Source organism: Coturnix japonica, chromosome 1, assembly GCF_054131305.1.
Source record: "Coturnix japonica strain WE chromosome 1, WE-NBRP24, whole genome shotgun sequence".
NCBI classification, from domain to species: domain Eukaryota; kingdom Metazoa; phylum Chordata; class Aves; order Galliformes; family Phasianidae; genus Coturnix; species Coturnix japonica.
In genome coordinates, this window is record NC_140663.1 from 26,387,376 (window position 1) to 26,414,591 (window position 27,216).

The 27,216-nt window shown below is 39.8% G+C and overlaps 1 protein-coding gene across 2 annotated transcripts; it reads right to left on the reverse strand.

Moving 5' to 3' along the window:
- On the reverse strand, positions 1–25,762 carry GXYLT1 (glucoside xylosyltransferase 1). Of its 2 annotated transcripts, XM_015854593.3 has the most exons (8): positions 25,438–25,762; positions 18,853–18,945; positions 12,143–12,317; positions 11,130–11,255; positions 10,089–10,340; positions 3,793–3,916; positions 3,303–3,475; positions 1–1,854 (listed from the first exon to the last, which is right to left on the reverse strand). In XM_015854593.3, the coding sequence occupies exons 1-8, from the start codon at positions 25,632–25,634 to the stop codon at positions 1,693–1,695; spliced, it is 1,302 nt and encodes a 433-aa protein (XP_015710079.2). In that variant the 5' UTR covers positions 25,635–25,762; the 3' UTR covers positions 1–1,692. The 2 variants fall into 2 exon arrangements, with proteins under 2 accessions (XP_015710079.2, XP_015710084.2); XM_015854598.3 differs by lacking the exon at positions 18,853–18,945.
- Between the last annotated feature and the right edge of the window lie 1,454 nt (positions 25,763–27,216).

The window sequence follows — 27,216 nt, forward strand, 5'->3', positions numbered from 1 at the left end:
TGAAGACAAATTGATATAAAATTTGTATTTATGTAAAAAAATAATGCATCGCATACTGTTAAATCAGTCAATAACAGTATCCACCTTCACAGAGATTTCTAGATTCTCCGACTTCAAAAGGTTACACATAACAAGGAAGACAAACAAATCACATATGAGGCAGACTTTCTATTTAGCATTCCACGGATTTACACCCTGAGCCAGCAGGGAGATCAGGTGCAGAACACAAACTCTGCTTACAATGGAGAGTGCTTCTGTACTGCTAAAGCTTATGTGGGTCGGAGATTCCAAACCAGTCTGCCTTTGTCAAAGGAAGAGCCACAGACATTAAGCTTCTAAAATGGAGTTAGAATGAAGGCGCAAGCCAGCAAGTAGATCCTCCAAAGCTCATCACACAGGAGCTTTTCTGGAATCCAAAAACTCACTTTATAAAGGCTTCATCTCAGGTTATGAGTTCAATTCAAGTACACTTACAACTACATTTAATACCATGCATGTTTAAATAGTATTTTTCCGTAACTAGAAGTCAATCTTCTTTACCTATGCTTTTCTCTTTTACAATCTGCCTTACATAAACATTTTTTTCCTCATCAAGATACCTACAGAAAACTTAATCCTTAACTGTTGTAATTCATTAACACCCTATTCAATATTAATATAATCATGCAGTCAAGGGTCTGGCCCAAAACTATTTTAAACACGTTATTTTTAAAAAAACAAACAAACAAAAAGCCAACCATAGTAACAGGATATCTTCTCTAAAGAAAACATCTAATAAACAGTCTGATGAAAATCAGAACTTTTACCACAGCTCTTCAATTTTAGGTACTAAATACTCCATAATAATCATCATGTAATGATTCTTAGTAAGAAAATACAGAGCCTGCTTTCCACCATCCACCATTTTTTTCCTACTACCTATAAAGCTGCAAAACGTTTTATTTTTTTTATGTATTCTATGAAAAAATACCTTCATATGTTGCAAAAGTACAGAACCTCTCAATTCAGCTGTATCATTTGGGCAAGAGGGCTCAACAACACTGAGACAAATTCTCACCATCTACAGGCAGAAAACTAGTATATCATACTAGCTATTCATTTATAAGAAAACTGTATTTATAGTGTGCAGTTTACGTCAAAGACAAGCACAACAAGATTGTCAAAACAGTAACCCAATATGTATAAGAGATGAATATATAAAGGCACAAACAGATTGTCAATGATTAAATTGTATTTCTTTGAAAACAGAGTATTTTCTGCACTTGTAAACAACTTTGTGATCACACCTTTAAAGTGAGGTTAGTGCTGCTGACTCAGTTATTGCTACATTCACAGTTTAAATGAATTTTAGACGAGGTACACTTCCAAATAGAGCCATCTTCATTTCTTCTTTGTTTGCTTCATCATTTGAGACAACTGAATTATGTAGACTAAAGCCACTGACCATAGAAATCAGTAGCATCTAAATCATCAGATCCAACAGTAGCTGTGATTAACCTTCAAAAGAGGAAAAAAGTCAACCTTGCAGGAAAAAAAAAGTTCCTGTTCTTCATTACGTGAATATTTTCTTCATTTTTATGTACGCTAGTAAACTTTGATCTGGGCACGTTAAAAGCCAATTCAAGCCACGCTGTTGCACTTTTTGACCAGTACATTAAGTCAGACTCTTGATTCAAGAGCTTGAAGTTTTAATCAACTTCCCTTTGATCTTCTGACAGACAAGTCTCTTATGCTTTTTTTTAGCTGCTTCATGAACACTTCATATACTCTCCCACAGTATGTATGCACTGTTTTCTGTAGTTCCAGTTCTAGGGGTTGCAACAGTGAACGAACCAGATCGTCTCCAAACGAATACTGTAAAGGGCATAGGAAAAGGTTTAATGTCAATAATACAGGACTGACATATGTTATTACACAGAGTTACTAAAGAATGCTATAAAAATGGCTTTGAACATCATATTTGGCTTTTATACACTGGTGAATGTTTTCAAGAAAATAATCACTAAACTACACCATATACTCAAACACTTCCAATAGTACACCAAGCGTGAATTTTTGCTTGTTTCTACATAAGCAAATGAATATGCCCAAAGAAGCATGTGGGAAATTTAAGATTACATTTTTAAATTAAAATAAAAAAACACCAATTTTAAATGATTTCTGGTTATTTCTCTTTTGACCAGTAACTTTCCTGAATGACATACAACTTTTAAGGAACACAACTCTTTTTAATCTATACAATAAAACAACAGTATGAGTAGTAAGTGGTACTACCGAAAGCAGAAAGCTTTCATTAAACTGAATGATGGTCAAGCACATACTGTGTTTAACTTGGACATGAAATGAAGTCGTCATTAATACTACACTGCAATATTGTTATAAACAAATGAAAAGCTAAACAGTATTTCAAAGTAACCTAATTTTGTTCGCCATATTACCAGTGGATCAGCAGTGTTTCGTACATTTTCTCTGACATATACATAAAGCAAATGGGATCGTAAATAAAAAGAAGTAATTTTTTCTTCTGTTTTTGACAACACTCAAAGGAAACAAAGAAATTGTACCTCTATGGAAACACATTCGCTTTCCCTGCAATGTATTCTCACACCCCCAAAAGTACTTTTTCTCATTTTTATATCCATATGACAACATGTAATAAAGCGCCATTAAAATATACTATTGATTTTTGAAGGTTATATGCATACAATACCCTGCTACATTAAAGTGTGCATCAATGCTAAATTTTACAGCACTTCAGTGAGTGTACCAATGCAGTGATAAATAGTTTATTAGATGACTTATTTGCAGAATGAAGTCACAGTACTTTGCATTTAAGTGAACAGCAACATATCTATACCCTGAATCTCTAACAAAGTCCAAAACACTGCATAAAAAAGTATTTTCTACCCTCCAAATCTAGCTACCATTGAATGTTAAAATGTTGCATTAAGCACATGAAAAGTTTGGGAGGAAAAATATTTTCTTTCCTCTTTATTATAAAACCTCCAGTAAAGTTCAGCTCCAGTGGTCTCCATATGTCCATACAAATAAAGTTTGAGATGTACTTATTAAGAGGATGGGAACAGCCTTTTAAACAGACACGAAGCAGGTACAGGCAACGTTTTAGAACCATAACCTATATACAGTCTATACACAGACGTTTCAGACAGCATTAATCACAAAATCAACAAACTGGGAATCTATACAAACAGTAAACCAAACAGTAAACCCAAAAAAGGGAAACAGATTACTTTGTTGCAATAAAGACCAATTTTGCACAATTAAACGCTGAATACACTTACATTTTTTATTGCTTCATACACGGCCCTAAAAGTTGGTTGTTTATCATCATGGTAAACACCCCTGTTTCCATGAAGAATAAATATACCCTCTTCTTCAGCTTCCTTACAATTGCTTCCATAAATGCAGTGGTCAGGCCGATAATTCCATTGGCAAGGAAAGATATACAGACTTTCTGTGCAGGAAAAAAAATAAATAATTCTATTAAGTATCAAAATTGTTTCTAGGGATGCATTCATATTTCTCACTTTACATTAATACTCCTTTATGAATTTCTCTACAGTTGTTCTAAAACCTGACAACAAATTGAACTCTAGGACACTTCAATTTTGCCTGTCAATGCAAAAACTGTTTCTTGGAAAAGAAAACAACCATAAAGAAGTCTACTGAATTCTTCCACTGAAAAGTTTTCTAAATAATTTTTCTTAATTTCTGGACAATATACTCAACATCAACCTTGTCACATTAGACTTGAAATCAATGCAGACTTACCTGGATTGTGAAAAAACATTATGTTCAACAGATCCTGATCACCCCACGTTATGTTCAACTTGTACTTCTTCAGCAGAGGCATAAGAAGTTCTCCCCATCGTAACCGGACTGTTGTCATATCATTCTATTAGACAAAACAAAGCAGAAGGTTCACCCATTCACGTCAGCTATGCTTATGAAGAAGGAAATGCCCTACAGAATCTCATCATTTGATTCTGAAAGCCACAAATCTCAGATGGCTTGCATGTATTTATATATTTATTCCTATTAAAAAAGTGACTGCATTGAGGGAAAATACATCCATGGGTGGTTTCAATATGCTTTATTTCTTATTTAATTATCTTACGATAAGCAAAATGATATGCATCTCCTGCCATGTTGAGTTGTTCTCAAGATTTCCATTTAAGACATCTCCTAAGAAATATCAAGTTGTTTTTTGTCTTACTGGGTTTTGTACAGCAGAATTCAGTACAAAACCAGATTTCAGTTGATGTGTGCCAAGTACATTGGCACTGCTTAAACTTCCATACTTGAAGCAATTTCTTGTTCTGTATCAAAAAAACTGAGAGCATGCACAGGTTTTATAGTTAACTTTAAACATTTCAAAATGGATCGATATCAAATTAATTATTTAATATTCCCCCCCCACCCACACACAGACAGAAGGATTAGTTAGGCATTAAAATGAATACATTCTTCAAATGTTTTTCTAAGAATCCTCCTTGAGTTAAATGTATTTTTATTTATTTATTTTTTTACTTCCACAGCAAAGGCACAACTTTTCACTATCAGAATGCAGCATGACTAAACCAACAGCTGTGACTTATTCCCCAAATTGTTGATTAATTACTGTTCAGAGAATGAAGAAAAGTTCTTCTAAGGCTTAGCTGAGGAGATGCTGCTTGGAGTAAGCTGACTGGTGCTGAACTCCACATTACTACAAAGAGGTTATTAAATGCAGCATAATAAGTCTTACACATTCTAAAGCTATTTTCTTAACTTTATATCACATTTAAGCTCAACTAAAACAGAAAAGGAACAAGATTGCTCACTCTATGTCTTCCATTTTAGTTCAGAGAAAGAGAGAGAATGCAATAACAAGACAACCCAAAGAGAACATTCCAGAGCAAGCATGGGACAAGCCTATTCATTCTTATTAATGTTAAAAACATTTTTAAAAATTGAACTTCAGCGTTGTTTGGGATTTGTATACAAAAACACCAAGTTACAAAGCAGAAAAGATAACCTGGGGTACAATATTCAGTTTTAGAACTACAGCATCAAAGGCTTTCCCCTACAAGCTTTCTTCTAACAAACTAGAAAGCACATATAGCAACAGTTCTGTTTTCAGTCTTTCCTCAAATCAAGTCAGCCATCAAATATGGAAAGCTTTTGGAATGGAAGATTAAAAAGAAGACGAAATACAATCAATTTTCAGACAGAAATTAATAAAAAAGGAAGATCTATAGTTTATATTATGTAAGAAGCCAAACTGAATGGTATCACGGTCCCTTCTGGCCTTAAAAATTTATGACTATGGCTGCTTCCAAGTATTTGACAAGATCAGGCATAAGAAATGCACAAGAGAATTCTTCTCTAGCAAGAATTATAATTAGGCTCAGTGCAATGTGATTAAACAGAAGAAGATGCAGGCTAAAAACCTTCCAAAAAGCAAATCAATTAGACCGAAGCACCATGTATAAAGATTACTGCCTCACTTGGATTTTGCCATCCACAAAATATTGATCAAAGGTTTAAACTTGCACTCGATGCTAAGAACTGGGAACGGTGAGCTAATTTAATTCTGTTATTATGTTAATCATAGCAAAAAGTATAGAAAACTAAGAAATGAAAATAATTTTTAAAAGATATAGAGTGACCCATAAATATATTACTTTAAATTGTCAAAACCATTTATTCATATAATTTTCATTTAGTTTGCATAGTTATTTAATAACACTGAAATACAGACTATATCCCAAGGAGATAAAAAGCAGGTAATAGCATACATCACACTGCCAGATGTCCAGAAGCGATACTACTTGACAAATAGTGCTATTAGATTTAGGAATTGGAAATTCTAATGTTTCAATAACCTTTGCATAAATAAAGAAGTTATATATTAATTTATTAGCTCTGATGTACAGTGAAGCCAGCATACAAATCACACTGTGTAAGAAAAACTGCTTGAATTTCTTGAATTCAATTTTATAACGTCATTCTGCAAAACTCTACTTGTAGTGAGGTCAGGCTGAGAAACAAAATGCTCGAGTTCAATCCATACTGATAGAAGAATTACTTTTCAAAAGTTACTCAGGTGAATATTAAACAGTAACTAACATTATCATTAACAGATTCTAAAATCTGGATTACATTACCAATATCCAAAAAATTACCAAAGGGATTAAAGAGATGTACGAAGCAGCAAACAAAACATTCTGTGGTATTTTAAAATGCCATCGAGCTGTTAACTACAGGTTCTTTCAACCCTCCAGATCTCAGCTTTTTTGAATGGAATGAAACAATTATGAATCTTCAGTGGTCCTGTGTTGGGACTCCACAATCCTTCTAAGTCCTTTCCAACTCAGAACGCCTGTGATTCTGTGGTATTTATGAACAAAATATACCTAAGAACACTAAGATGTTCTTTTGAGTATTTTGGAATTAGATGCTTTGCTTTCACCAGCTTGGTCATGGCTGATTTAGAAAGGCTCCCAGTATGCTTCCATCTAGCTAAGGTTGATATCAGTAAAGTTGTCATACACAACCTGCAGCAATCTAGTATTAAACTTCCTCTTAATGCTTCTAAGAGTACATCAATCCCCTCCATCTTTCTTTCATAGGAGAGGTGTTCCAGCCCTCTGATCATCTTCATGGCCCTCCTCTGGACCCACTCCAACTGTTTCATGTTTCTCTTGTGCTGGGGGCCCCTGGCCTGCATGCTGTACTCCAGATGGGGCCTCACAAGGGCAGAACAGAGTGGGACAATCACCTCCCTCTCCATGCTGGCCACTCCTCTTTTGATGCAGCCCAGGATACAGTTTGCTCTATGGGCTGCAAGTACACTCTGCTGACTCATGTTCAGTTTTTCATCCACCAGATCCCACAAGTCCTTCTCTGCAGGGATGCTCTCTCAGAGTTTACCCAGTCAGCACTCATATCTGGGACTGCCTCAATCAAAATGCAACACCAAGTCTGATACCACAGGACACTTCTCCAGTGTGCTCAACAGGCGGTAGCACAAAGTTGGTAGAATAGGTTAGAAATTATGAGGCAGTGTTCCTCCTGAAACAATTCTGAGCCTTCCAATAACAAAAAATATCCAGTCATATGTAAGCAGGCCATCAGCAATTAGGTCTAAAATGAAGTCTTAGCAAGTCAGCCACTTTGGAGAGTGTATCTACCCCTACAGATTCACAGCTTGAACAAATAGGAAATAGTACACTTGTCAGGCATGTACAGTAGAGGTAAAACACCTGGAATGAATATCAACAGATGTTCATTTTTTTATACAAGAATCCGAATGATACAGAGATAACATTCTAAATCAAGGAAGGCATATCGAAATATTCCTGCTGAGCTATAAAACCTGTGTATGTTACATCACGCATCCAAGCGTTAGATCTGTTTCTTGCTCAAGACAATCAGACTCAAAGTGAGAAAAGCAGGGAGAAAAAAAAAAGAGAAAGAAATGGAAGGAAAAAGATTTAATGCAAAACACAAGTTCTCAGCAATCATGTTAAAAGCTGCATACTGGAAAGGCATACAAAACACTTCTTTTTCTTTTTACTTCTGTATCAAGCAAGAGATGCCAGATTGAAGGCATTCCACACCTTCCTGTGCCAGCTGCTTCTACCCCACTTTTAACTAGCAGTAGAATGAGAGGGAATAGCCTCAAGTTGTGCCAGTGGAGGTACAAGTTGGATATGAGGAAAAGTTCCTAAATGTAGACAGGCACAGGAGTGGGCAGCCCAGGGAGGGCATTGAGTCATTATACCTGGAGATGCTCAAGAAACATCTAGATGTGGTACTAAAGAAAATGATTCAGCAGGCAACACTGGTGATAGGTGAATGGTTGGAGTAGAGCAGAACAACCTGCAGCTTGAGGACCACTCTCAGCTGGGCACAACTTGTAGTGTGGCCTGACCCCAGTGGTGGCTCTTCCCCATCAAGCGGACAGGTGCACACCCATCACTCATAACACCCAAACACTGGTGTGATATCAGCACTGTCTGGGCTGAAATCAGGGCACAGGGAAGGCACAGTGCAGTGCTAACTCGGGTTATGGCAAATAATTGTCTACATTTTGATGCATTGGCTAAACATAGTCCTGTGAACAGCAAAAAAAAACCATGCAACTGTGCTTTCAGTTTTGATAAAGGAATTTGAAAATAGGCTTCAAGGTTACAAAACAAACAAACATCAATTTATGCTTGCAACACCATTTTCAGTCAACATAAATCTGCAAATGTTCAGACTGAATGTATAGAGCTGCAATCAATATTCAAGACAAAAATCTGATCATGTCTCTTTACTAGACTCTTACAAGACCTCTCAACAAATAAAATATCTGTCTCTTCACAGACATACCTTACTCATGTCATCATTTTTTGGCAGTATGTACATTTATGAACAAATGTTCTCAAGGATGAAGTACAGGAAAAGTAAAACTTCATATAAGACCTCTGATGAGCGCTTCGAGAACTCAGTAAGAATTGCAACCACTGCCATCAAATCAGAAGCTGATCCATTGGTTTCACAAAAACAAGGTCAACCATCACAGTGGTTTTGTTTTTGGAGCTCTCCTTATATACTTTACGACAGTTGCTCCAGAAGTAATGCCTCCTCTTCTATTCTGTCGGCCCACAACACCACAGGCAGATGGTGGTGGTGCAGTAGTAAAGGTTGAACCTTCCTGCCAATATCCCGCTGCGTTTTGTTACTGTGAGACAGATGGCGATAGAGGAGCAGTCTGACCAAATCGTGTTGACATGGAAGAGCATGTGAAACAAAGGTGTCATTTAATTCTTCCATGAAAAAAAATAAAAGAAATAAAGAAAAAAAAAAAAAAAAAGAAAAAAAAAAAGGTGTCCATTGACATTCATCAACACTTGCTGAACATTTATGGAGACCAAATAGTGGATGTGAGCACAGTGCTGCATTTTAGCAGCAGAAACAGAGCCAGCAGGTCTCTTCCACTGGCACAGGTTTTGATGAGCACAGCATGCAGCCTCTTGCTCATCGCTGGTGAAAATGCATAGCTAATGGTGGTGACTATCTTGAAAAATACTGTTTCGCTGCTGAGAATTTGCTCTATCAAGCAGAGTTATTGTATCTGTTGCAGTTACCATTGAAATAAATGGGAGGTATTACTTTCGGAGTAAAGTATGTATATGCAGCCCAAGGCAGTTTCTCTTCACTCAGTGTGGTTCAGACAAGCCAAACGGTTGGGCAACCACTGACTAGATGATCTTAGAGGTCTTCTCCAACTTTAACAATTCTATGATTCTAAATTAGTTGCCACTCTTAAGGCATACTTTCCCCTAGTTTTTGACTCCATGACCGTTTTCCCTAATCAGACTTCTTCCCATTTTCATGCAGTTTTGTTTTTGTATTTGTTTACAGTTTTCTGTGTGGTTTGTTGTGGGTTGTTTTTTCTTTTAAGTGTAAAGTAAGACAGTAGCATAATTATGCAACTCTGCTTTTGTACTTGCCAAGTACACAGGAAAAAATCTGCAAAGCAATGGCCACTTCTTATACTGGAGATGTTACTTTAGGAAGTATTTACACGACGTAGTTATCTCTGTAGAGAAACTGAGAATGCAACGTAAACCAAAGGTACTTAAGTTGATTATCATCATTGGTTAAACTTTCAAAGATCAAAATTTAGAAACAGTACAGTTTAAGTTACTAAATGTTTTAGCACCACCTCCTGGTCATAATACTACATACACACATTCTTAAAGTTAGTTTATAGTGCACATAAACCGCTTCCTGAATGCTTTGAACTGAAGAAAAATAGTAAACTATCTACTGACAAACATAATTTAAAGCAGCAGATTTTATCCAGTCACATGATATTCGAGAAAAAAAAATTCAAACAATCAAAGCCAACTTACAAATCAGGAATTTCAAATCTTTAGATACAGCTTTAAGCACAGGTTATTTATGGATCACTGTTCCAGTTACAAGAAAAATATTTGTCCCAGATGAACTTGGGATGAAAAATACTGTCCCTGATGAATTTGAAATGGGATATACATAATAAACATATACATACATATTCATATACATACCTTGAAATACTTTCTTCTGATACGTGTCATATTCATCAACATGACTCCAGAGTTGATTCCAGTCGCTCCATAGTAGGGATGCCGAGCAAAGCGATTATACCACCCAATACGAGGCTCTTCATGTTCCGGTGCCATTGCAGCAATTTGTGTGGAGTTGAACTTTCTCAGAAAAGACCAAATATCATCAACGGGTCTCAAAAACAGTATGTCAGTATCAACATACAACAGCGAATCCACGTCTTTGAGGATTAACTGTGAGGGAAAAGAAGTTTAAAACCAAACTGAAGTAAGTGAGCTTCTCTTAATAAAACAAACTGTGGCAATCTGTACTTTTAATATTTTTGACACATACAAATAAATTCACCTTTGCCAGTTCATAAGCAAAATAAAACAATTTATTTCCTCTTCTCTTTTTGAGAATTTCTGCAGACTGAAAAAGAGGTTTGATGTACAACAATAACACAAAAGCAGAACGCCAGCATTTGTACTCTATATCCTAGGTCTTCTTGGAAGAAGGTTGTGGGCCAGGTGAAACACTGCAATAACAGAACATCCTAACTTCTGGCCTTTCCCTTGCTTAGATATGCAACTAATCAAACTATGAGGCAAGTATAAGGAAACCAACAAGTGACAGTATCTGGGAGACGGCTGCCACTGCTACAATTCATCTGGCATGAAGTATGACTAATGAAGTCCTAGCTAAGCAAATAAAAGGCTGCACAAAACACTCTGGTAACAACAGGCTATTTCTTGTTTCATTCCTCTTAGACCCATTCAAGCAGGAAACTTTCCAAATAAATGAGACGCATGATAAATCCATCTTATCTCTGAGAGGGTGACATAAGCAACCTACAGTAAGCACCAGGGATTCCGTTACATTATGCAGCAACTAAGAAAGGGAATTGTATTCCAGGGTGTATTACCAGAAACTTCAAGGATTTTTAGGATGTCATATGTGACCTTAGGAGCAGCAGTTCTTCATTTAACACTAAGCAGAAATAAAATTAGCTTCTGCCTTGTCTTGTAACACAATAAACTTACAGGCAAGAATAGCCTTTGTGAAGCACATGGTTTGAACAACTTCTTCCATTCCTTCGCACCCTCCGACGGAAATGTTATTGGATACAACGTGTAATTAACTTTTCCTTCATATGGGAAGTCATCAAGCTGGATGAAAAGATCAGAAAAAAATTACGTGAGTTCGATGTAAAAGGGAATAATATACCATTTAAATTAATAACACAACTGCAACACCTCTTTTCCAAAGCAGAAATGTTTCCTCAACTACAAAGATCTGTCAGCTACTCAAAATACTTAAGCAGAAAGTGGCACCTGCAGGACACAGTGAAGAAAACACATCATACCCGATCACACACATAAGATCAAGTAAAATCCATCAGTACTTACAGAAAGTAAAGCCATCAGACATTTTTTCCCCTTAGCTAATTTACACAAGAAAACCATCTGTAAAGTCTTTCTCGAATTAAAATAAGCTTGTCTAACTCTGCCACAGTTACCTGAAGTATGACACTCTGAGCACAAAAATAGTAAAACTCTCCAAAGGTATTTACCAGTCAGCTTCTAATACTGTCACTCCAGCCAACGTTATATCCGTATACTGGAAGCTGCTAAAATTAGACATAACCACATCCAACATTTTCACAGAATGAGGTTTTTTTTTACTCAGGCAAAATAAAGCTGACTCAAAATAACCACAGGGATAAAAAAAGGACAGATATTTTCTTGTAAAATCAACTGCATTCAAGCTCACACAAAAAAACTGGTTTGTGGTCAGAACATCAGGTTTCTATTTAACAAATTCAAGGTCACAAATCATGGGTCTGTCCCTATGAACAGCCTCAATATCAGCAACAGGCACTTTTTAAAAGGCAAAAAAAATTAAAAATCCCTGTTTAACACTAGGAAAGGCTTGTATATTACCTCAGGCTTCTTTATTTCTGCCACTATATTCAACCAAACATTTCTCAGCTACATGGGTAAGTATTACTCCAGTTGTACTACAGATTTATTAAATAAATGTTTTGGATACTCACTATGTCTTTGAAGCTCTCATGTAATTGATCCTCAGCAAAAATATGAAACTGGAGAGGTTTGATGCTGAAAATAATGGCTGATCTCAACATAGTAATGGTCTCCTCCAGTCTTTCACCGCAGGCAACCACTGCAAGATGCATTGTCTCAGAAGGCTGTGTTTTCATATAACTGTATCTAATACAAAGAAGATTTTTCATTTGACATTATTCTTTTCACAAGCTTAAACAAAAGCTCTATTTTCTGCAGAATTTAATTTAACAAAATAACTTAACCAATAATGTACAGATAAAACAGAACAAAACAGCTGCATTATACTTCAAACATACTTAAGTTAAACCTGAATTACTCTCTTACCCATTCCCACCACACCAACCTGTGAAAATGGAAGAGCTACACAGAAACTACACCAAAATGAAACAAAAAAGAAAAATCCTTAATAATTTTACTATTCTTTAGTAGCAAAGAATTCTATCAAAACGGCCAGATTAAAAGAAAGATGGCATTAAGTTGCATCAAAATGCAACAGTCTGTCATCAGTTTAGGTCTGAACATGTATTACTATTTTTCTCCCTTTTCCCTGCACTCTCAGTACAGACAAGTAAATACAATATATATGGTAAATAACAAAAATGAACTACCACTGTTTTAAAAAAAGTTTCACTAACTAATGTTTTTGACCTATCCACTTGTATTTTGTCCATTCTCTGCTCCAGCAGATACTTATGTCAAACCCATGCTTCAGAGCTTCTCCCAAGCACTGGCAAAATGTAGAAAGATTTCTCCCATCCTGCAGGTATGCAACATCACAATCACAGAATTGTAGGGGTTGGAAGGGACCTCTAGAGATCATCGAGTCCAACCCCCCTGCCAAAGCAGGTTCCCTACACCACGACACACAGGTAGGCGTCCAGGCGGGTCTTGAATATCTCCAGAGAAGGAGACTGCACCACCTCCCTGGGCAGCCTGTTCCAGTGCTCCGTCACCCTCACTGTAAAGAAGTTCTTCCACACATCCGTGCGGAACTTCCTATGTCGTAGTTTCATCCCATTACCCCTAGTCCTGTCCCCACGCATGACTGGAAGTCCTGTTCCCAAACATGATTTGGAAGGAGGGGAAGCTGAGAGCTCAAGCGACTGTGTGGGATGTCCTGGTGCTCTCAGTGGTGCAAACAAATCCCTCAGACATCCCAATCCTATGCAATGCTCAGATCTCTGGGGCTAAAGCGCAGGACTTGGGAAGTCATTTCTCCCTTGTTCAACAGTTATCATGAGAAGTGCCTGCTGCATATTAGGCAGGGTATATTATTTCATTACTTTAACATGACAGGCTAGAATTTTAATCGAGTAAATACCATTAGCTTGGTAGCAAACACTGCTGGCATACTAGATCTACAACTGTTTTCTTTTGTTTGGATTTCATATAGTTAAACAGTAAGAAAAGCTTTCAAAGGCTTTAAGTGTACGTCAGCTCAAAGCCAACCTTTGTAACAACATTCTACACTTGAGCTATTCACATCAGACTAATAAAACTAAGAGCACCGAAAGCTCTCACAGTTTTCCAAGTTAATAAAACAAAGAATTGTCAAAAGTCAGAAAAGACTTTGCCAAACTAGCAACAGCAGGGAAATGCTCATCCATTCTCAGACACCTGGCAAAGATAGACACTCCAAGATACAAATGAGCAGATCTGATTCTTAGCACAATCTCTACCTAATTTACGCAACTAAAACACATTTAAAGGGATACATATTTTCCTATAAATCACCAAAATATGACATGTAAGTGGTATTTTTTAAGTTTAAGATCAATACACATTATTTTGAGTTCGCTGAAGCAAGATACAAGCAACAGCATTGCTGTAAAAGTGCTCAAGTTTGGTGCCATAAATAACATATTTATAACAAAACAAAACATTCCAAGCTTTGAAATGGTTCAAAAGTCCTGAAACTACTAAAATCCAACAACCCAGGGATGTAAGAGGGTTAAAAATTCAATTAGAACATACAGCCAAAATTAAGTTAAGGTTTGGAACTGCAAACAAAATCACATGGATGAAAGATGGGTAGTATTTAGATCCAAAACTGGACATCTAAATGAAGATGCTGGCATATGAGATTGTGTCTAAGCTCCCATTCAAACTAAGAGAGACCTGATGGGAGGGCAGTGGAGCCCAGACAACAATTCATCATACTTCAAAGTAAATACCTGGGGCTTGATTCAATTGTTTAACACAGCGTCACTTAATATGTTCCAGAATAGCTCACCCTGACCTCCAGATGCCAGTCCTGAAGGATGAGGTATCTCAAAGATCGTGTTGTATCTGTCAGTCCTATGTAGATGTCAAGGATATCCTAGTGCTTCTCTATTAACATCAGCCATTTACCTCTTAGCAACTTACTGGCTAGTCACCTGGGTCACACTGTTCTCTTTCAATTTTAATGACAGTTCAAACCCACTTGGCACAAAAACATTTGGAAGACTCAATCCACAGACTAAATCCTTTCAGATGTCCTGCAGCAAAAACTGAAATATCAGTTCAGTTTAAAAGAGAAAAAAAATAAAGCATAACCTTTACATATAACCGAAGCATGAACATTCAGACCTTTATACCTAAAGCTAATCTAAACATTACACCATGTAGCAGCAGCTGATGCAAAGCAAGCTGAATGCGATGAGGGGAGCTGAAATCCACAAATAAATACACCACTGCAGTCTGAACAAGCTGCAAGCACCAGATTAGCCTCATCACTAATCCACTGAAAAGGGAATTACAATAATTAAGCCCTGAAGTCATGAGAGCCTACACTGATATTGCAAGGTCATGTGATAAATAACAGCGCTACCTATACAAACTGCATAGCTGAAAGCCAAGTTCCTGAACCACATGGAACACAGCTCTCCATGAATAAAGTATGATGAATATTACACCAAAGCAGCCCTAATACACAGCACTGAGATTCAAAGACTAGTTTCCTACATCTAGTCACACTGCAAATAAAAGAACACTTCAAGCCACGCAACAGAAGGTTTGCTGTAATGTTTTCACAGTCACTTCACCCACATCTAATCTGTTTTATGAGCTCATGAGTTCAATTTTCTTAAATCTCTGCTTAAAAATGATTTTTTTTCAACCCTGAAAGAATTGTGTGAAAAAGTGAAAGCCACCTGCACTTAGAAAAAGAACAAAGAAGAGCCTATTGAAAATGTGTTTTCATTTTCAATAAAAAAAGTCAGCAAGCAACAGTATCAGTGCAAAAGTTTTCCCCAGGTTGCCCAGTGATGTGGTTGATGTCCCATCTCTGAAGACTTTCAAGGTGAGGCTGGATCAGGCCTTGAGCAACCTGATCTAGCTGTGGTGTCCCTGTTGAGTGCAGGGAAGTTGGACTAGATGGCCTCCAGAGGACCCTTCCAACTCTAAGGAGTCTATGATTCTATGAGAAAGCAAGTTGTGTTGTTTAGGACCTGCAGGACAAATATTTTCATATAAGCGACCCGTATCATTTCATATCTGCCATCTTAACATGTCTCAGAAGATGAAATGGTAGATATGTACAGAGAATACAGGTGGCTTAGTTATCACACTTTTTCTTCTTTTAAAGCTTTGTGCTTGATCTAAATCAATGGAACGTTAAGGAGGCAGATCCAGCAGCTCACTAGGGAAAATAAAAGCTCAAAGTGAGAAGGCAGCGAAGCCTGCACTGATTAAAATGCAACTGGGAAATCATTCCCACAATTACAAAAAGTAGGATCGAGGTAACTACTAAAATTATCTGCGTTTGGAAGTGATGAAAATTCTAGTTTTTACTCAACTTAATTTTCTACTACAGCACTGAATTAAAAACACACAAAATAAGCTCTGATTACAGCCTAAGTATGCTAATGATACCACTGCATATAATGTCTAAATGTCATCTGTTCAATTACAAACTCAATTGGTAGATTAAGTTTGAAGCTACAATATATTAGTCATTCAAAAATCTACTACAGGAGTTGGAAGCCTCATCCTGCAATGAGCCAAGTAGTTTAAAAAGTCCTGTTTTTCAGGACTGTCACAATTCAGCTTAATTTATCCACACCACCAGGACCTCAATGCAACCAGAAAACAGCAATCTAAGTTTACATAAGCAGTGTAAATTATGCAGAAATAAAATGTGGGCACAGAGTAGCTCCACAGTCCTTCTCACATGCAGCAGAGGTAACAAATCTTAAACAGATTAACTGAAGAAGACATCACCCATATGAAAACATTACTAGAATCATCAACCGATCATGAGTGGTCAGGTGCTAGAATGGGCTGCTCAGTGAGATGGTGGAGTCACCATCCCTAGAGGTGTACATGAAACATTTAGATATCGTACTGAGGGACATGGTTTAGTGGGGAATATTGGTGGTAAGTGGACAGTTACAGAATCACAGAATCACAGAATGACTCGGGTTGGAAGGGACCTCAAGGATCATGTAGTTCCAACCCCCCTGCCTGGCAGGGCCACCAAACATACACCTTTACTAGATCAGGTTGCCCAGGGCCCCGTCCAACCTGGTCTTGAACACCTCCAAGGACGGGGCATCCACAACCTCCCTGGGCAGCCTGTTCCAGGACCTAACCACTCTCCTAGTGAAGAACTTCCCCCTAACATCCAAACTAAATCTTCCCTCTTTTAACTTAAAACCATTTCCCCGTGTCCTGCTACAGTTGGACTGGATGATCTTGGAAGTCTTTTCCAGCCTTGGTGATTCTATGAACTGCTCAGAGCTCTCTGGTAGCAAGGTTGAATGAGCCATGGCATGTGTCAGACTGAGCTCTCTAAGAATACCTCTACTTAGAATTTCCAAGCCTATGAGTCTCCAACACTTCTGTTGTACAAAACCGTAATAGCTTGCTGCCATCCAAAGAGGGAGCACTTTCCTCTCCTCTCTGCTATTTTCCCCACCTATTGTGGCACCCACTGCAGCTCCCTGAAACAGCCTGAACTCACTAAAACACAGTAGTAGTAACAGTCTGGGGAAGTGAGGGGCCCTCTGAAGTCAGGACAGATTCACTGAAGAATTCGACAAGCACCAGCGTCAGCACAACATATGGGGATTCACTTAATGTATTAAATAATCATATTTCATTTATACAAAATGATTAATTTGAACATCATCACAATCTTTCTACGTTTATGCAATACATTTTCTTTCAGCTTCAATAAAAAAAATAAATCAACATGAGACTTTGCATGTATTAGGATTCACTGTGAAAGAAACTGCACTATCTCCATGAGGCCATAATCAATGCATACCTCATCACATGTGCCTTCTCAGCCACGTACAGCATTATCAATCAAATAATATACATTATAGCTTAATGTAGACATAAAGGAACTACATACTGTTTCTCCATTTCTGGTTCCAAGTTCCCACTACTTAACTTGAAACTGGAAGTTTTTTTGCTGTCTTGATGTGTTACGTCTTATAGAGTGTTTGTAGGTATCACAATGGCCAAAGGGGTCAGAAAGCAGTGGGGCACTCTCCTATTTCAGCACTGGATCAATGAGGTTTACAATTGTATCTCATATCTCCAGAAAGCACAAGCTTACCTTAACCCTAGCCCCTACATCCCACCACAATAGCACTGACATCACCTAGTGCTTAGCATTGTGAAGGTTAACTCCCCAGAAGCCAACCTGAGGGGGAAAATACATGAACTGATTTCATGCAGACAACCAAAAGAAACTCAGACAAACCCTTGTGCCAAGTGGAAGATGATACACTGGCAGTCTGGGGCAGAGGGAAAGATTCAGCAATCCCAGATTATGTGGGCACCTCATCAGCAGCCTAAAAATCAATCTAAGCCAAATGTTCGATTAAATTCTTGGCAACTGATGAGCTTAAAAAGCACCAAAAGCACACAAGCAATGGAGAATGGGAACAGATCAAGGAGGGCTGCTCTGAAAGTAATGCCTCCTGATTGCTTCTGGAGTAATGACTCCAGACTGCAGAGGGGCAGCCTGACATGGACATTTGTACAAAACAAAGGTATGTCAACGAATTCCTCCATGCAGGAAAAAACTATGTGGGTTAGAGCAGATACATGTCAAGTAGCTTAAGGCTTCTTCAGTTTATTCACAAGCTACTACTGGAATCTGACAGCTTTAAGGCATGCGAACAACCACAAAAATCAAAACATTTACATGTCTTGGTAAAGATAAAACTTTAAGGATACAGCATATGCTTTCATGTAGTGCATTTTAAATTGCATTCTAAAGTAGCTGTTTCAGTTTTGGATGAAATACCTTCTTCTTATTCTTGATAATATGGGATTTTAATAAGAAAGATCAGACTTTAATAAACATACCTGCCAGTTTTTATTGCAAGCTATGTCACAAGTCCTGCTGTGCACCAAGTTTTGTCAAAAATAAATCCCCAATCATTTCTTAATATTATTTTCAGATAGACTTTTTACCAGTTAACAAGTCTTTATTTAAGAAAGCAACATAACTAGAAAAAAAAATGGAAATTCTTTGTAATTACATTTCTTCAGTATATAGCATGAAAATCTAACAGAACAAGAGGACAAAGTCCAAAGACAACTGTAATGTAAGCATGTGAAATGTGAGGCAATCAAAATATTTTGCTTTGTCCCCTTGCTACATAGTCACAAATACTATTATATTAGCTGCACTTGTCTGCAATCAAAAAATAAAGAACTATTTAACAATGGATCCTACCTAAAAGCAGCTTCCCAAAAGCAGTTCACTCCACAAACATCAGAGGGCAGCATCCAATAGGAATTCCAGAAAGATACAGACAAATTCTTACACCTAACAGGATAAGACAAAAATAACCTATATAAATGTTACTGATTATATGGCAAAGTTAATAGGATTATTTTGTAGCTGAAACATAATTTGATCGGTTAATTACCTGGCAGAAGACTCACTACATAGTGGATAATATAAAAGAGCAGGTGCCAATCAGGAAGGATTCTTTTCAGGATGTATGGTCCCAATCCCACCAGCCTTTCCTCTCTACTTATTTTCAGAGTGAGAGAAATAAAGGGGGTAGGATTTCTGAAGGTCATTGTATGCAAATCTATAGGTGACAGAGTGAAAGGCAACGCTTAAAGCTGAAGATTCCTCACCACTGCAGCATCTCTATCTACCACAAGCAGAGAAGTTGGAACACTTCAATTTCAAGTGTATATTATTCATTTAAACACAAGCCCTATTAACACACATTCAGTGCAAACCTGCAGAACTTATTTAAAAGAAAAATAATAGTCCATCAGCACCAATTACATTGTTTCATTACAAGAGGTTATTGCGATACAGAAACAATCACCCCATCTGGCAAGATTTCCTTCTCTACACCAGTACCAAGAGCAGTCATTGGTTCACATGTGTTACACTAACAGCTATAAAGGTGTGCTAGTCTGCTATGGAAGTTTATGCAAGAACATCATAGGAAGTATTTTAAAAGTGCAATAGAATTGCATGTTCTAAGGTTCTGATGAAGGAATCAATGAGATTTAAAACCTTTAAGGAGCATATGGAATACTGCAAAGCAAGAGGTGCACGCTCCTGAGTGACTTCCTATGCTTCACCATTATGCCCTGTTAACATAATGCCGATGGTGTTGATCTCTGTTAAGTGCTGGCATTCATGAAGACGTGCAAGAAGGAAAACCATAGAAAAAGCTGATGATGGAAAGCTGAAACGCCACAGCTCAAAGTTGCACTGGAAGTTTGTTTTATGAGTTTGAAATGAATCTGCACCACCTTGGCTGAGTTACCTGATACTTACACAGGCCACACATGCTTTGTAAAAACTGCATTTAAAAGATCATCACAATAACAAAAAATGGCAAACTGTATCATCTTGTTTATTGATGCTACAGAAAAATGACCTGATGCACACACAGAAGCGTTACACAAAGCCTCACTAACTGTGGGCTGAGTTCTTTGGTAGAGGAAATCCTCATATCCTGTGGAAACGTGGTGGCAAGACTATTGGAATCATTCCATCTCGCGGCAGTTCCCATTCCACTGGAACAGGCTGCCCAGGGAGGTGGTGGAGTCTCCTTCTCTGGAGATATTCAAGACCTGCCTGGACACCTACCTGTGCGATGTGGTATAGGGAGCCTGGTTTGGCAGGGGGGTTGGACTTGATGATCTCTAGAGGTCCCTTCCAACCCCTACAATTCTGTGATTCTGTGACAGCAGAAATGATTTCCACAAACAAATATCTATGTACAAAAAAAAAGGGTAACATAGACTGCGACTTGTTTCTTTTTGAATATTACTGGGGAAAGTCAGTGGTAGAAAGCTCTAAATTCTCTCTGCCCAGATTCATCCTTGGGGCTTTTGAAGTTTTAAAAGAAAAAGAAGGCAACAATTTCACGGCACATATCTGAAGAAGGATCTTTATGATCTTCAGTGCACACCTTTTTTGTTAGTAACTGCCTCTCATTATTCTGAGGACAACTTAATAGACTCAAAAACACTGTTCTGGTTTGGAGGATTGCTGTATTATTGTTACTACAAGGATTCTTCCAGCTGTCACAAGCACTGTGTTTTTCTTGCCCTGAGCTCCTTTCTTACCCAGATTACCATACCAACAGCAAGAATTAATGCCAAAGTGCTTTCTCTGCCACATTAGGCCTTTCCAATATCCCATTTTGTATTATGACAAGGTTGTCAGGCTCAGATTTCATTCAAATTGTGTTTGTTCGAAACGGAAGCGTTACTGAGATGCATGATTTACCAAACATTAAGACTTGTTTCCTACAAACAGAAGCCTCTCTCTCAACTGATCACGTACTGCCGTGTTCCTACAACTTCCGCACACAGTGGATTAGGAGGCTGAAATTGACAGAGTACATTTTTTGTTACTCAGAAGATCAGTCAGAAATTATATTCATCAAGTTTTGTTCCTAATTTATATTTTTTTTTAATTAAGAGCTAGAGTAAATGAACAAGATAAGCTTGGATGGCAAATAAGGTGTTCCAGGTGGTTTCCAAAGTTAAGGAGGTGCATTCTGCCTGTTAATCAAACAAGTTATCAACAGAGTGCAGGTCAGGCAGGAGTACTTACCTTCAGCACTAGGGGATAGCTTGCTCCCATCTATTACAGGTTATATGGCTAAAGGCTAATTAAAGGAGAAAAGACAGACAGCTCAAGGAACGCTGCCACTTAGGCAGCACAAAGGCAGTGCTCCAGGCTCCATGAGGAAGCTACTCTGGGGCTGTGTCAAACAGACTGCAGTAAGGAGCTGGGGAGCTTCAGGGAAATGACCAAAGACAAGGAAAGCAAAGCATCAAGGTGAACCAGAGAGAAGTGAGAATGCACACACAGAAAGAAGAGGGTTCATTGACACATGAACAGGCTGTCAGCTAGTAGAACTGGCTGTGTTGTGAGTCTCCTTAATAAACACTGCTCCTGCATTCCTGGGTGAACAGGTGCTCTATTTTGCATGCATGGAAGTCCAAGAGGCAGCCTGAAATCAAAGGGGCCCACTTGTCTGCAGTGCCAGAAACTGGAGAGCCTTAACCTGAGTGCCCACAGTGTGTGGGTGTGCACACTGGGGCATTGTCACTAGCAAGTTCCAAGCCAGATTCACCAACAAAGAGGGTCATAGGCGTGTCAGCCAGGTAATAGAGAGGCTGTAGGGCTGAAATCTCTAAGTGTGAGACAGCTGCTGAAAGAAACAGGAGGTCCCAGCCAGCTCCAAAAGTCTCCGTGTCTGGAGGTTTAGAGGTTGACAAATGACATGGTCACACACCTAGAATCAGCCAAGCGAAACACCCATCTTCATGAAGCAACTGGGAGACCAGGCAACCCAGCTGCCAGACAGCCTAAGGATCCATAGCCCCATGTGTTCATGCATATGTATACTGTGGAGCTCTGAGTAGCAGCAGCCAAAGCAGTGCTGCAAGCCTTATGGGTACCCACATCCAGGCCAGCAGCAGGGAGGAGACCAGAGGGTCAGGACCAGCTCCTGCACAGACTGAGCATCTAAGGCCAGTTACTGGAAGGACCTACACTGAGATCATTATATACTTTTTACTAAGCGGCTTTCACGCTCATCAACCAGAGAAGGGAATAGGATCAGGGCACCTGTGCTGTTTGTGCTTCCACAAGTGCTCTTTTCTCCATGTTGATGCCTGTGGCCAGCTACATGTGTACACATGTAGTGTGGGCTAGTATCCCTGCTAGGAGTAAGTGCTGAGTTCTGCTACTGGCTGCCCCCAGGGCTGGGAGGTGCAGCAGCAACCCCTCCATCAGACGGCCAGGTTGGACAAGTTCTAACATCAACCACTGTCAAAAATACCAAAACAAAGAAAAAGACAGTTATAAAAAACATTGAATACATGCTTTCCAATTCAGCCACTGCCTTTTATACTACTGTAACTTCACAGAGTTTAGCAGCACGTCCACTCAGAGCTGCAATCATCTACCATGGGTCATGACTGCTGCACTGCTGTCAGCACTGCACTAACAAGCTAAATCTAATCAACAGCAAGCATCGACTAACACAGAGAGACTGCTGCAGCAAAACAGGAAGGCCGCGTTTTTATTTCCTTCCTGCTCATACATACAGGAGCAAAAGTTAGGAAATAACGAGTTTCCCAATTCAACACTGAAACACACTGAGATGATTCTTCTGAATAACTTTTCCTGAACTGGATCTTTGTTTTAACGTATTTTAAAAGAAAAGCAATAGCTTGATTAAACAGGAGATGGTAGATCCTAAATTTAACATTAAATGCGCCTACCTATCGCCACCATCCCACTCTGCTGCCAAAGCTTGTGGGGATAACCATTGCACTTCTGCATGCACTAAAATCCACTCACCTTTCCCTTCACCAGTCTAGTCAGACAGCGAGAAACAAATGCAGCCCAGCATCAGTTACATATCACAGAACACTGACAGCTACACACACAGATATAACACTGCTACCTGTGTGAAAATGCTCAACTAGAATTCAAGGGAGTACAGTGGAAAAATGTTTGTTTGTAATGGCTAGTAGGGCCAAGTTCATTGACCTTGCAGGATTCACGGAGCTAATTATTGACGCTCTCCTGCTTTTATTTCCCCACTAACTTGCCTTCAGAACAGCACTTCTTTTGGACCTTCATGGAAAGACGAAGATTATGTGCTTCACCGAAGTGGCAATATTGAGAAAATTAACCAAAGATTCGCTTCTCATAAGCACAGTCGCAGTCTAATTAGACGATCCAAAAGCACACGCAGGAGAGCTGACTTGAAAGAACATTCCACAGACAGCAAATATTAATAATGATATATGTTGCAAATGTGCACTGGGCCACTGCTGTTTCCATTTTGTTTTTACCATTTTTTTTTCCACAGCCTTGCCCATAAATCGTAACAGCAAATTAAAAAAGGCTGACTACATGTACCAACTTTGTATCTTCTGAATGAGATCACTTCATTACTCCTTTTCTTCAGGTTCAGAACTGTTGTTCACTTAGCTGTTACATATGACAGTGTTAGAGAATCAGGAGGACAATTTACCATCAGTATTATCCTTCTTCACAGCTAAGACCTAATTTCAGGCTTTACCTCTCAAAACACTTTAGAATCATAGAATGGTTTGGGTTAGAAGGGACCTTTAAGACCACTTAGTTCCAACCCCTCTGCTGTAGGCAGGGACACCTCCCACTAGACCAGGTTGCTCAAAGCCCCATCCAGCCTGGCCTTGAGAGCTCCCAGGAAGGGGCATCCACAAACTTAATGGGTTATTTTTCCCTCACAAAAAGCTTTGCAGCTCTTTATACCCAGTTTCAAGACACTGCTTTTAGTCTGTAGTCATTTGGTTCCTAGGGCTAATGCAGCCTTTGAAACAAACACCTCATTACCAAAGTGATTACCCAGCGATCTCCCTCGAATTATTATGCTTATTGAAGGATCTTGCCTCAGCTTGCCATTCAAGTTTCAACACAGTACTTCCTTTCTAATTAAAGATTCTCTACCGAGAAGCATCAGCACTATTGCGAAATTCCGGCAGGCGCGGTACTCTGAAGCTTTAATTCAAAGCTTGCACTTCTCATGTTCGCATGCTTCTGAAAACCACCAGAAATCTTTAATTCCTTCCTTCCACCACAAAATATGACCAAATTCCTTCTGCTTTTATGTCATATACTAAATCAAATTACTCGGGAAAAGAAAACTCTATTTAGCTTAAGAGAAGAAGAAAGAACCGCTGAGTCCATGACCGCCTTTGGATGACAGGAATATCTGTTTCACTCAACTGCATTTTACAGCTAACAGTAAAAACAGCTGAAGCACCTCACTGCTGAGAGTTCCCACAAATGCGTAAGAAACATTAAACTTCAGGAAGGATTAGAAGGTTCTCAGAACATAATTCGTTCCACAAGGCTATTGCAATCCATAGTACGGGGCATGACTGCAAGACAGAAGTAAGAGGCATCAAGCCGCTTTGTGGCTACCAAGCTCCATCTCCACTACAGAAACAGCTGAGGTACGAAACCTGACCACCACCAAGACATTCATCAATTACACACGAGAACACGACATGATTCAATATGTGAGAATAACCGAAACAAGCATCTAAAGGAAGATTCAGTGGGGCGTTCCTTCACTGCCACAGGATGGAATTCTTCCTTGGAGAGTCTCTTAGCCCACTAAAGGCCTGTAATAAGATAGTTTAAGTGCTATGGCACGGACCTGCCCCCGAGTTCTGCACACACAGCACTGAAACTTCCAACAATTCACAATGGGAAGATGCTCACCCACAGCCTTTACTTTGACATCAGCTTCTGGGCAAAGAATTCCCACAGATGGCAAGATAGTACATCCTCATGAAAGTATATGGCTGTGAATTACCTGTGGCACTTAAACCTTTGGAAGGTAACTACTTCAGTTTGGGAGGTTTTTCTGCATTGCAACACAGAACAGATTTCTATCTCATTCCACCCTAACGCAGCAAGTAAGAAGTTTCACCTCACTGGAGTTCCCCTCCATCGGTATCTTTGAATTAGTACAAACATCAACAAAGAAATAAGTACTACTTTCAAACAGATTTATCAGGGACCTCCGTGCGGCCAGGCGGGCTGGGAGAGCACGGAAAGGGCAAACAGGAGTTTTCGTACACTTTCACGATCCTGTTCACACTAACACCGAGCACAGCGTTGCGACACGAGTGCTCGTAGTGAAGCTTGAAGCCGGCCACAACTCCTCACAGAGTTACCCGCTGCGGCTCCAGAGTGCCAATAACCCCTCGCAACACCCGAGCTCGGAGCACCAACAGCCCACCCCTCCCCGGCCCGTACCTGCCGGCCCCCTCCTCGCCTCGGCCCGCGCTCCCCGCCTGCCGCCCGCCGTCGGGTGCGGCCGAGTCTCGGGCCTGCCGCTGCCGGGCGCCGCCGGCCTCCTGCTCCAGGGAGAGAGCGAGCTGCCTGACGCCGTAGAGCAGCGAGCAGACGCCGCAGCCCAGGAACAGCAGCGCCACTCGCGCGAACCGCCGCATCCTCCGACGCCTCGGCCCCGGCGGCAGCACCGGGCGGCGGCCGGGGCCCAACCGGCAGCGAGAGCCACGACCGACGCGGCGGCGGAGCGAGCCCCGACATGAAGGGGGCGGGGATCGAGGGGCGGGGCGAGACACGAGGCGGGAGGAGGAAGCGCCTCCCTCACAGGAGAGCTGCTCCAGGCCCTTCCTCATCCTCATGGCCCAAACTGGTTTCTCTCCAGTATGGCTTGGTCTCCCTTGTATTGGTGTGAGGGCTCAGAACTGGATCCAGCTCCTCAGATGTGGCTTGAGCAGTGCAGAGATCAATCCCTCAGCGTGCTGGGGATAATACACCCAGGGTGCCATTGGGCTTCTGTGCAGCAAGGGCACAAAGGCAAAATCCAGGGCCAAAGTGGCAGAATGGTGGTGTGGACCTCGAGAAGGATGGACTCATTGAGAAAGTCATCGGCAAAAGATGAGAAAGAAGCTGTAAAAAGGACTCTCTAAAAAGAGTTTGCTTAACAAACTAAGGGAAATTTATGCTACTGAGGTTCATGTGCATGACAGAAAAATATCCAATTCTGAATCGATGATCTCTAAGGTCCCTTCCAACCCGCACGAGACTATGATACTATGATGATACTATGATGATACTATGATGAATGTGCCACCCGAAGTTGCAGCTGAGCTTTCCCATTTTCTGTCCCTCCAGGCTTAACATCATGGGGGATGAACTCTGCCATTCTGCTAGTTTCTCTCTGTGTGTGCTTGTGATCTTAACCTGGCTTGGTGTTCTCACTGCATGTCTGCATGCTGACTGGTGTCATGAATTCAGCCACTGTCCCGCTTCACAACCCCCTGCACATACGAACAAGTCCCTATGGCAGGTCATAAATAACATTTTTCATGGATAAACAAAGCCCTGACTTCTTGCCCTTAATGCTGAGGAGAGCTTTGCTGTTTAAAACAAGAGATCAAAGTATGCATAAGAAAGAAAAAGAAAAGGGGGGGGGGGGGGGGGGAAGATGCTATATTTCACAGATAGTTGAAGAAAATAATCAGAAATCCCAGATACATGGTGGGCGGTGGGCAATTTTAAAGGCAAATTCATAGCAATGTGTGAGTCAGAGAGGGAGATACAAAGGAGCCTTTGCTGGCAGCGAGCACAAAAGAGAAGACGGGTCAGTCCCCACTGCAGTGTGACACTCTCCTTCTGAATTGAGGAGTGTTCAAGTCAGGAAAAATGAGGTCTGTGGAGTGTTACAAAGGGACTGAGAATGAACACAGCAGCTGGGCAGCAGCACTGCTTTCATGTGTCGGAAGAAGAAAGTGTATTTCAGACAAGAAAAGAGAAAATAAGGAGTGCTGAGGAGAGAGATGAGATAGGGAGAAAAAAAAGTGCTTTTGGATTATCAATCATACCATTTCACAAATAAGAATTGATAGGACTCTCTTCATTTCATGCTGTCCAGAAATACCTGAATAATAAATGAGTGAGAATGTATCTCCGTGGTCTAAAAATATAGTTGAGGCAAGGTCAGGGAGAAAGTTGGGATTTTTTGTTAAGGTACCTGATGCAACTGGGGAGAAAAAAAAAAACCCA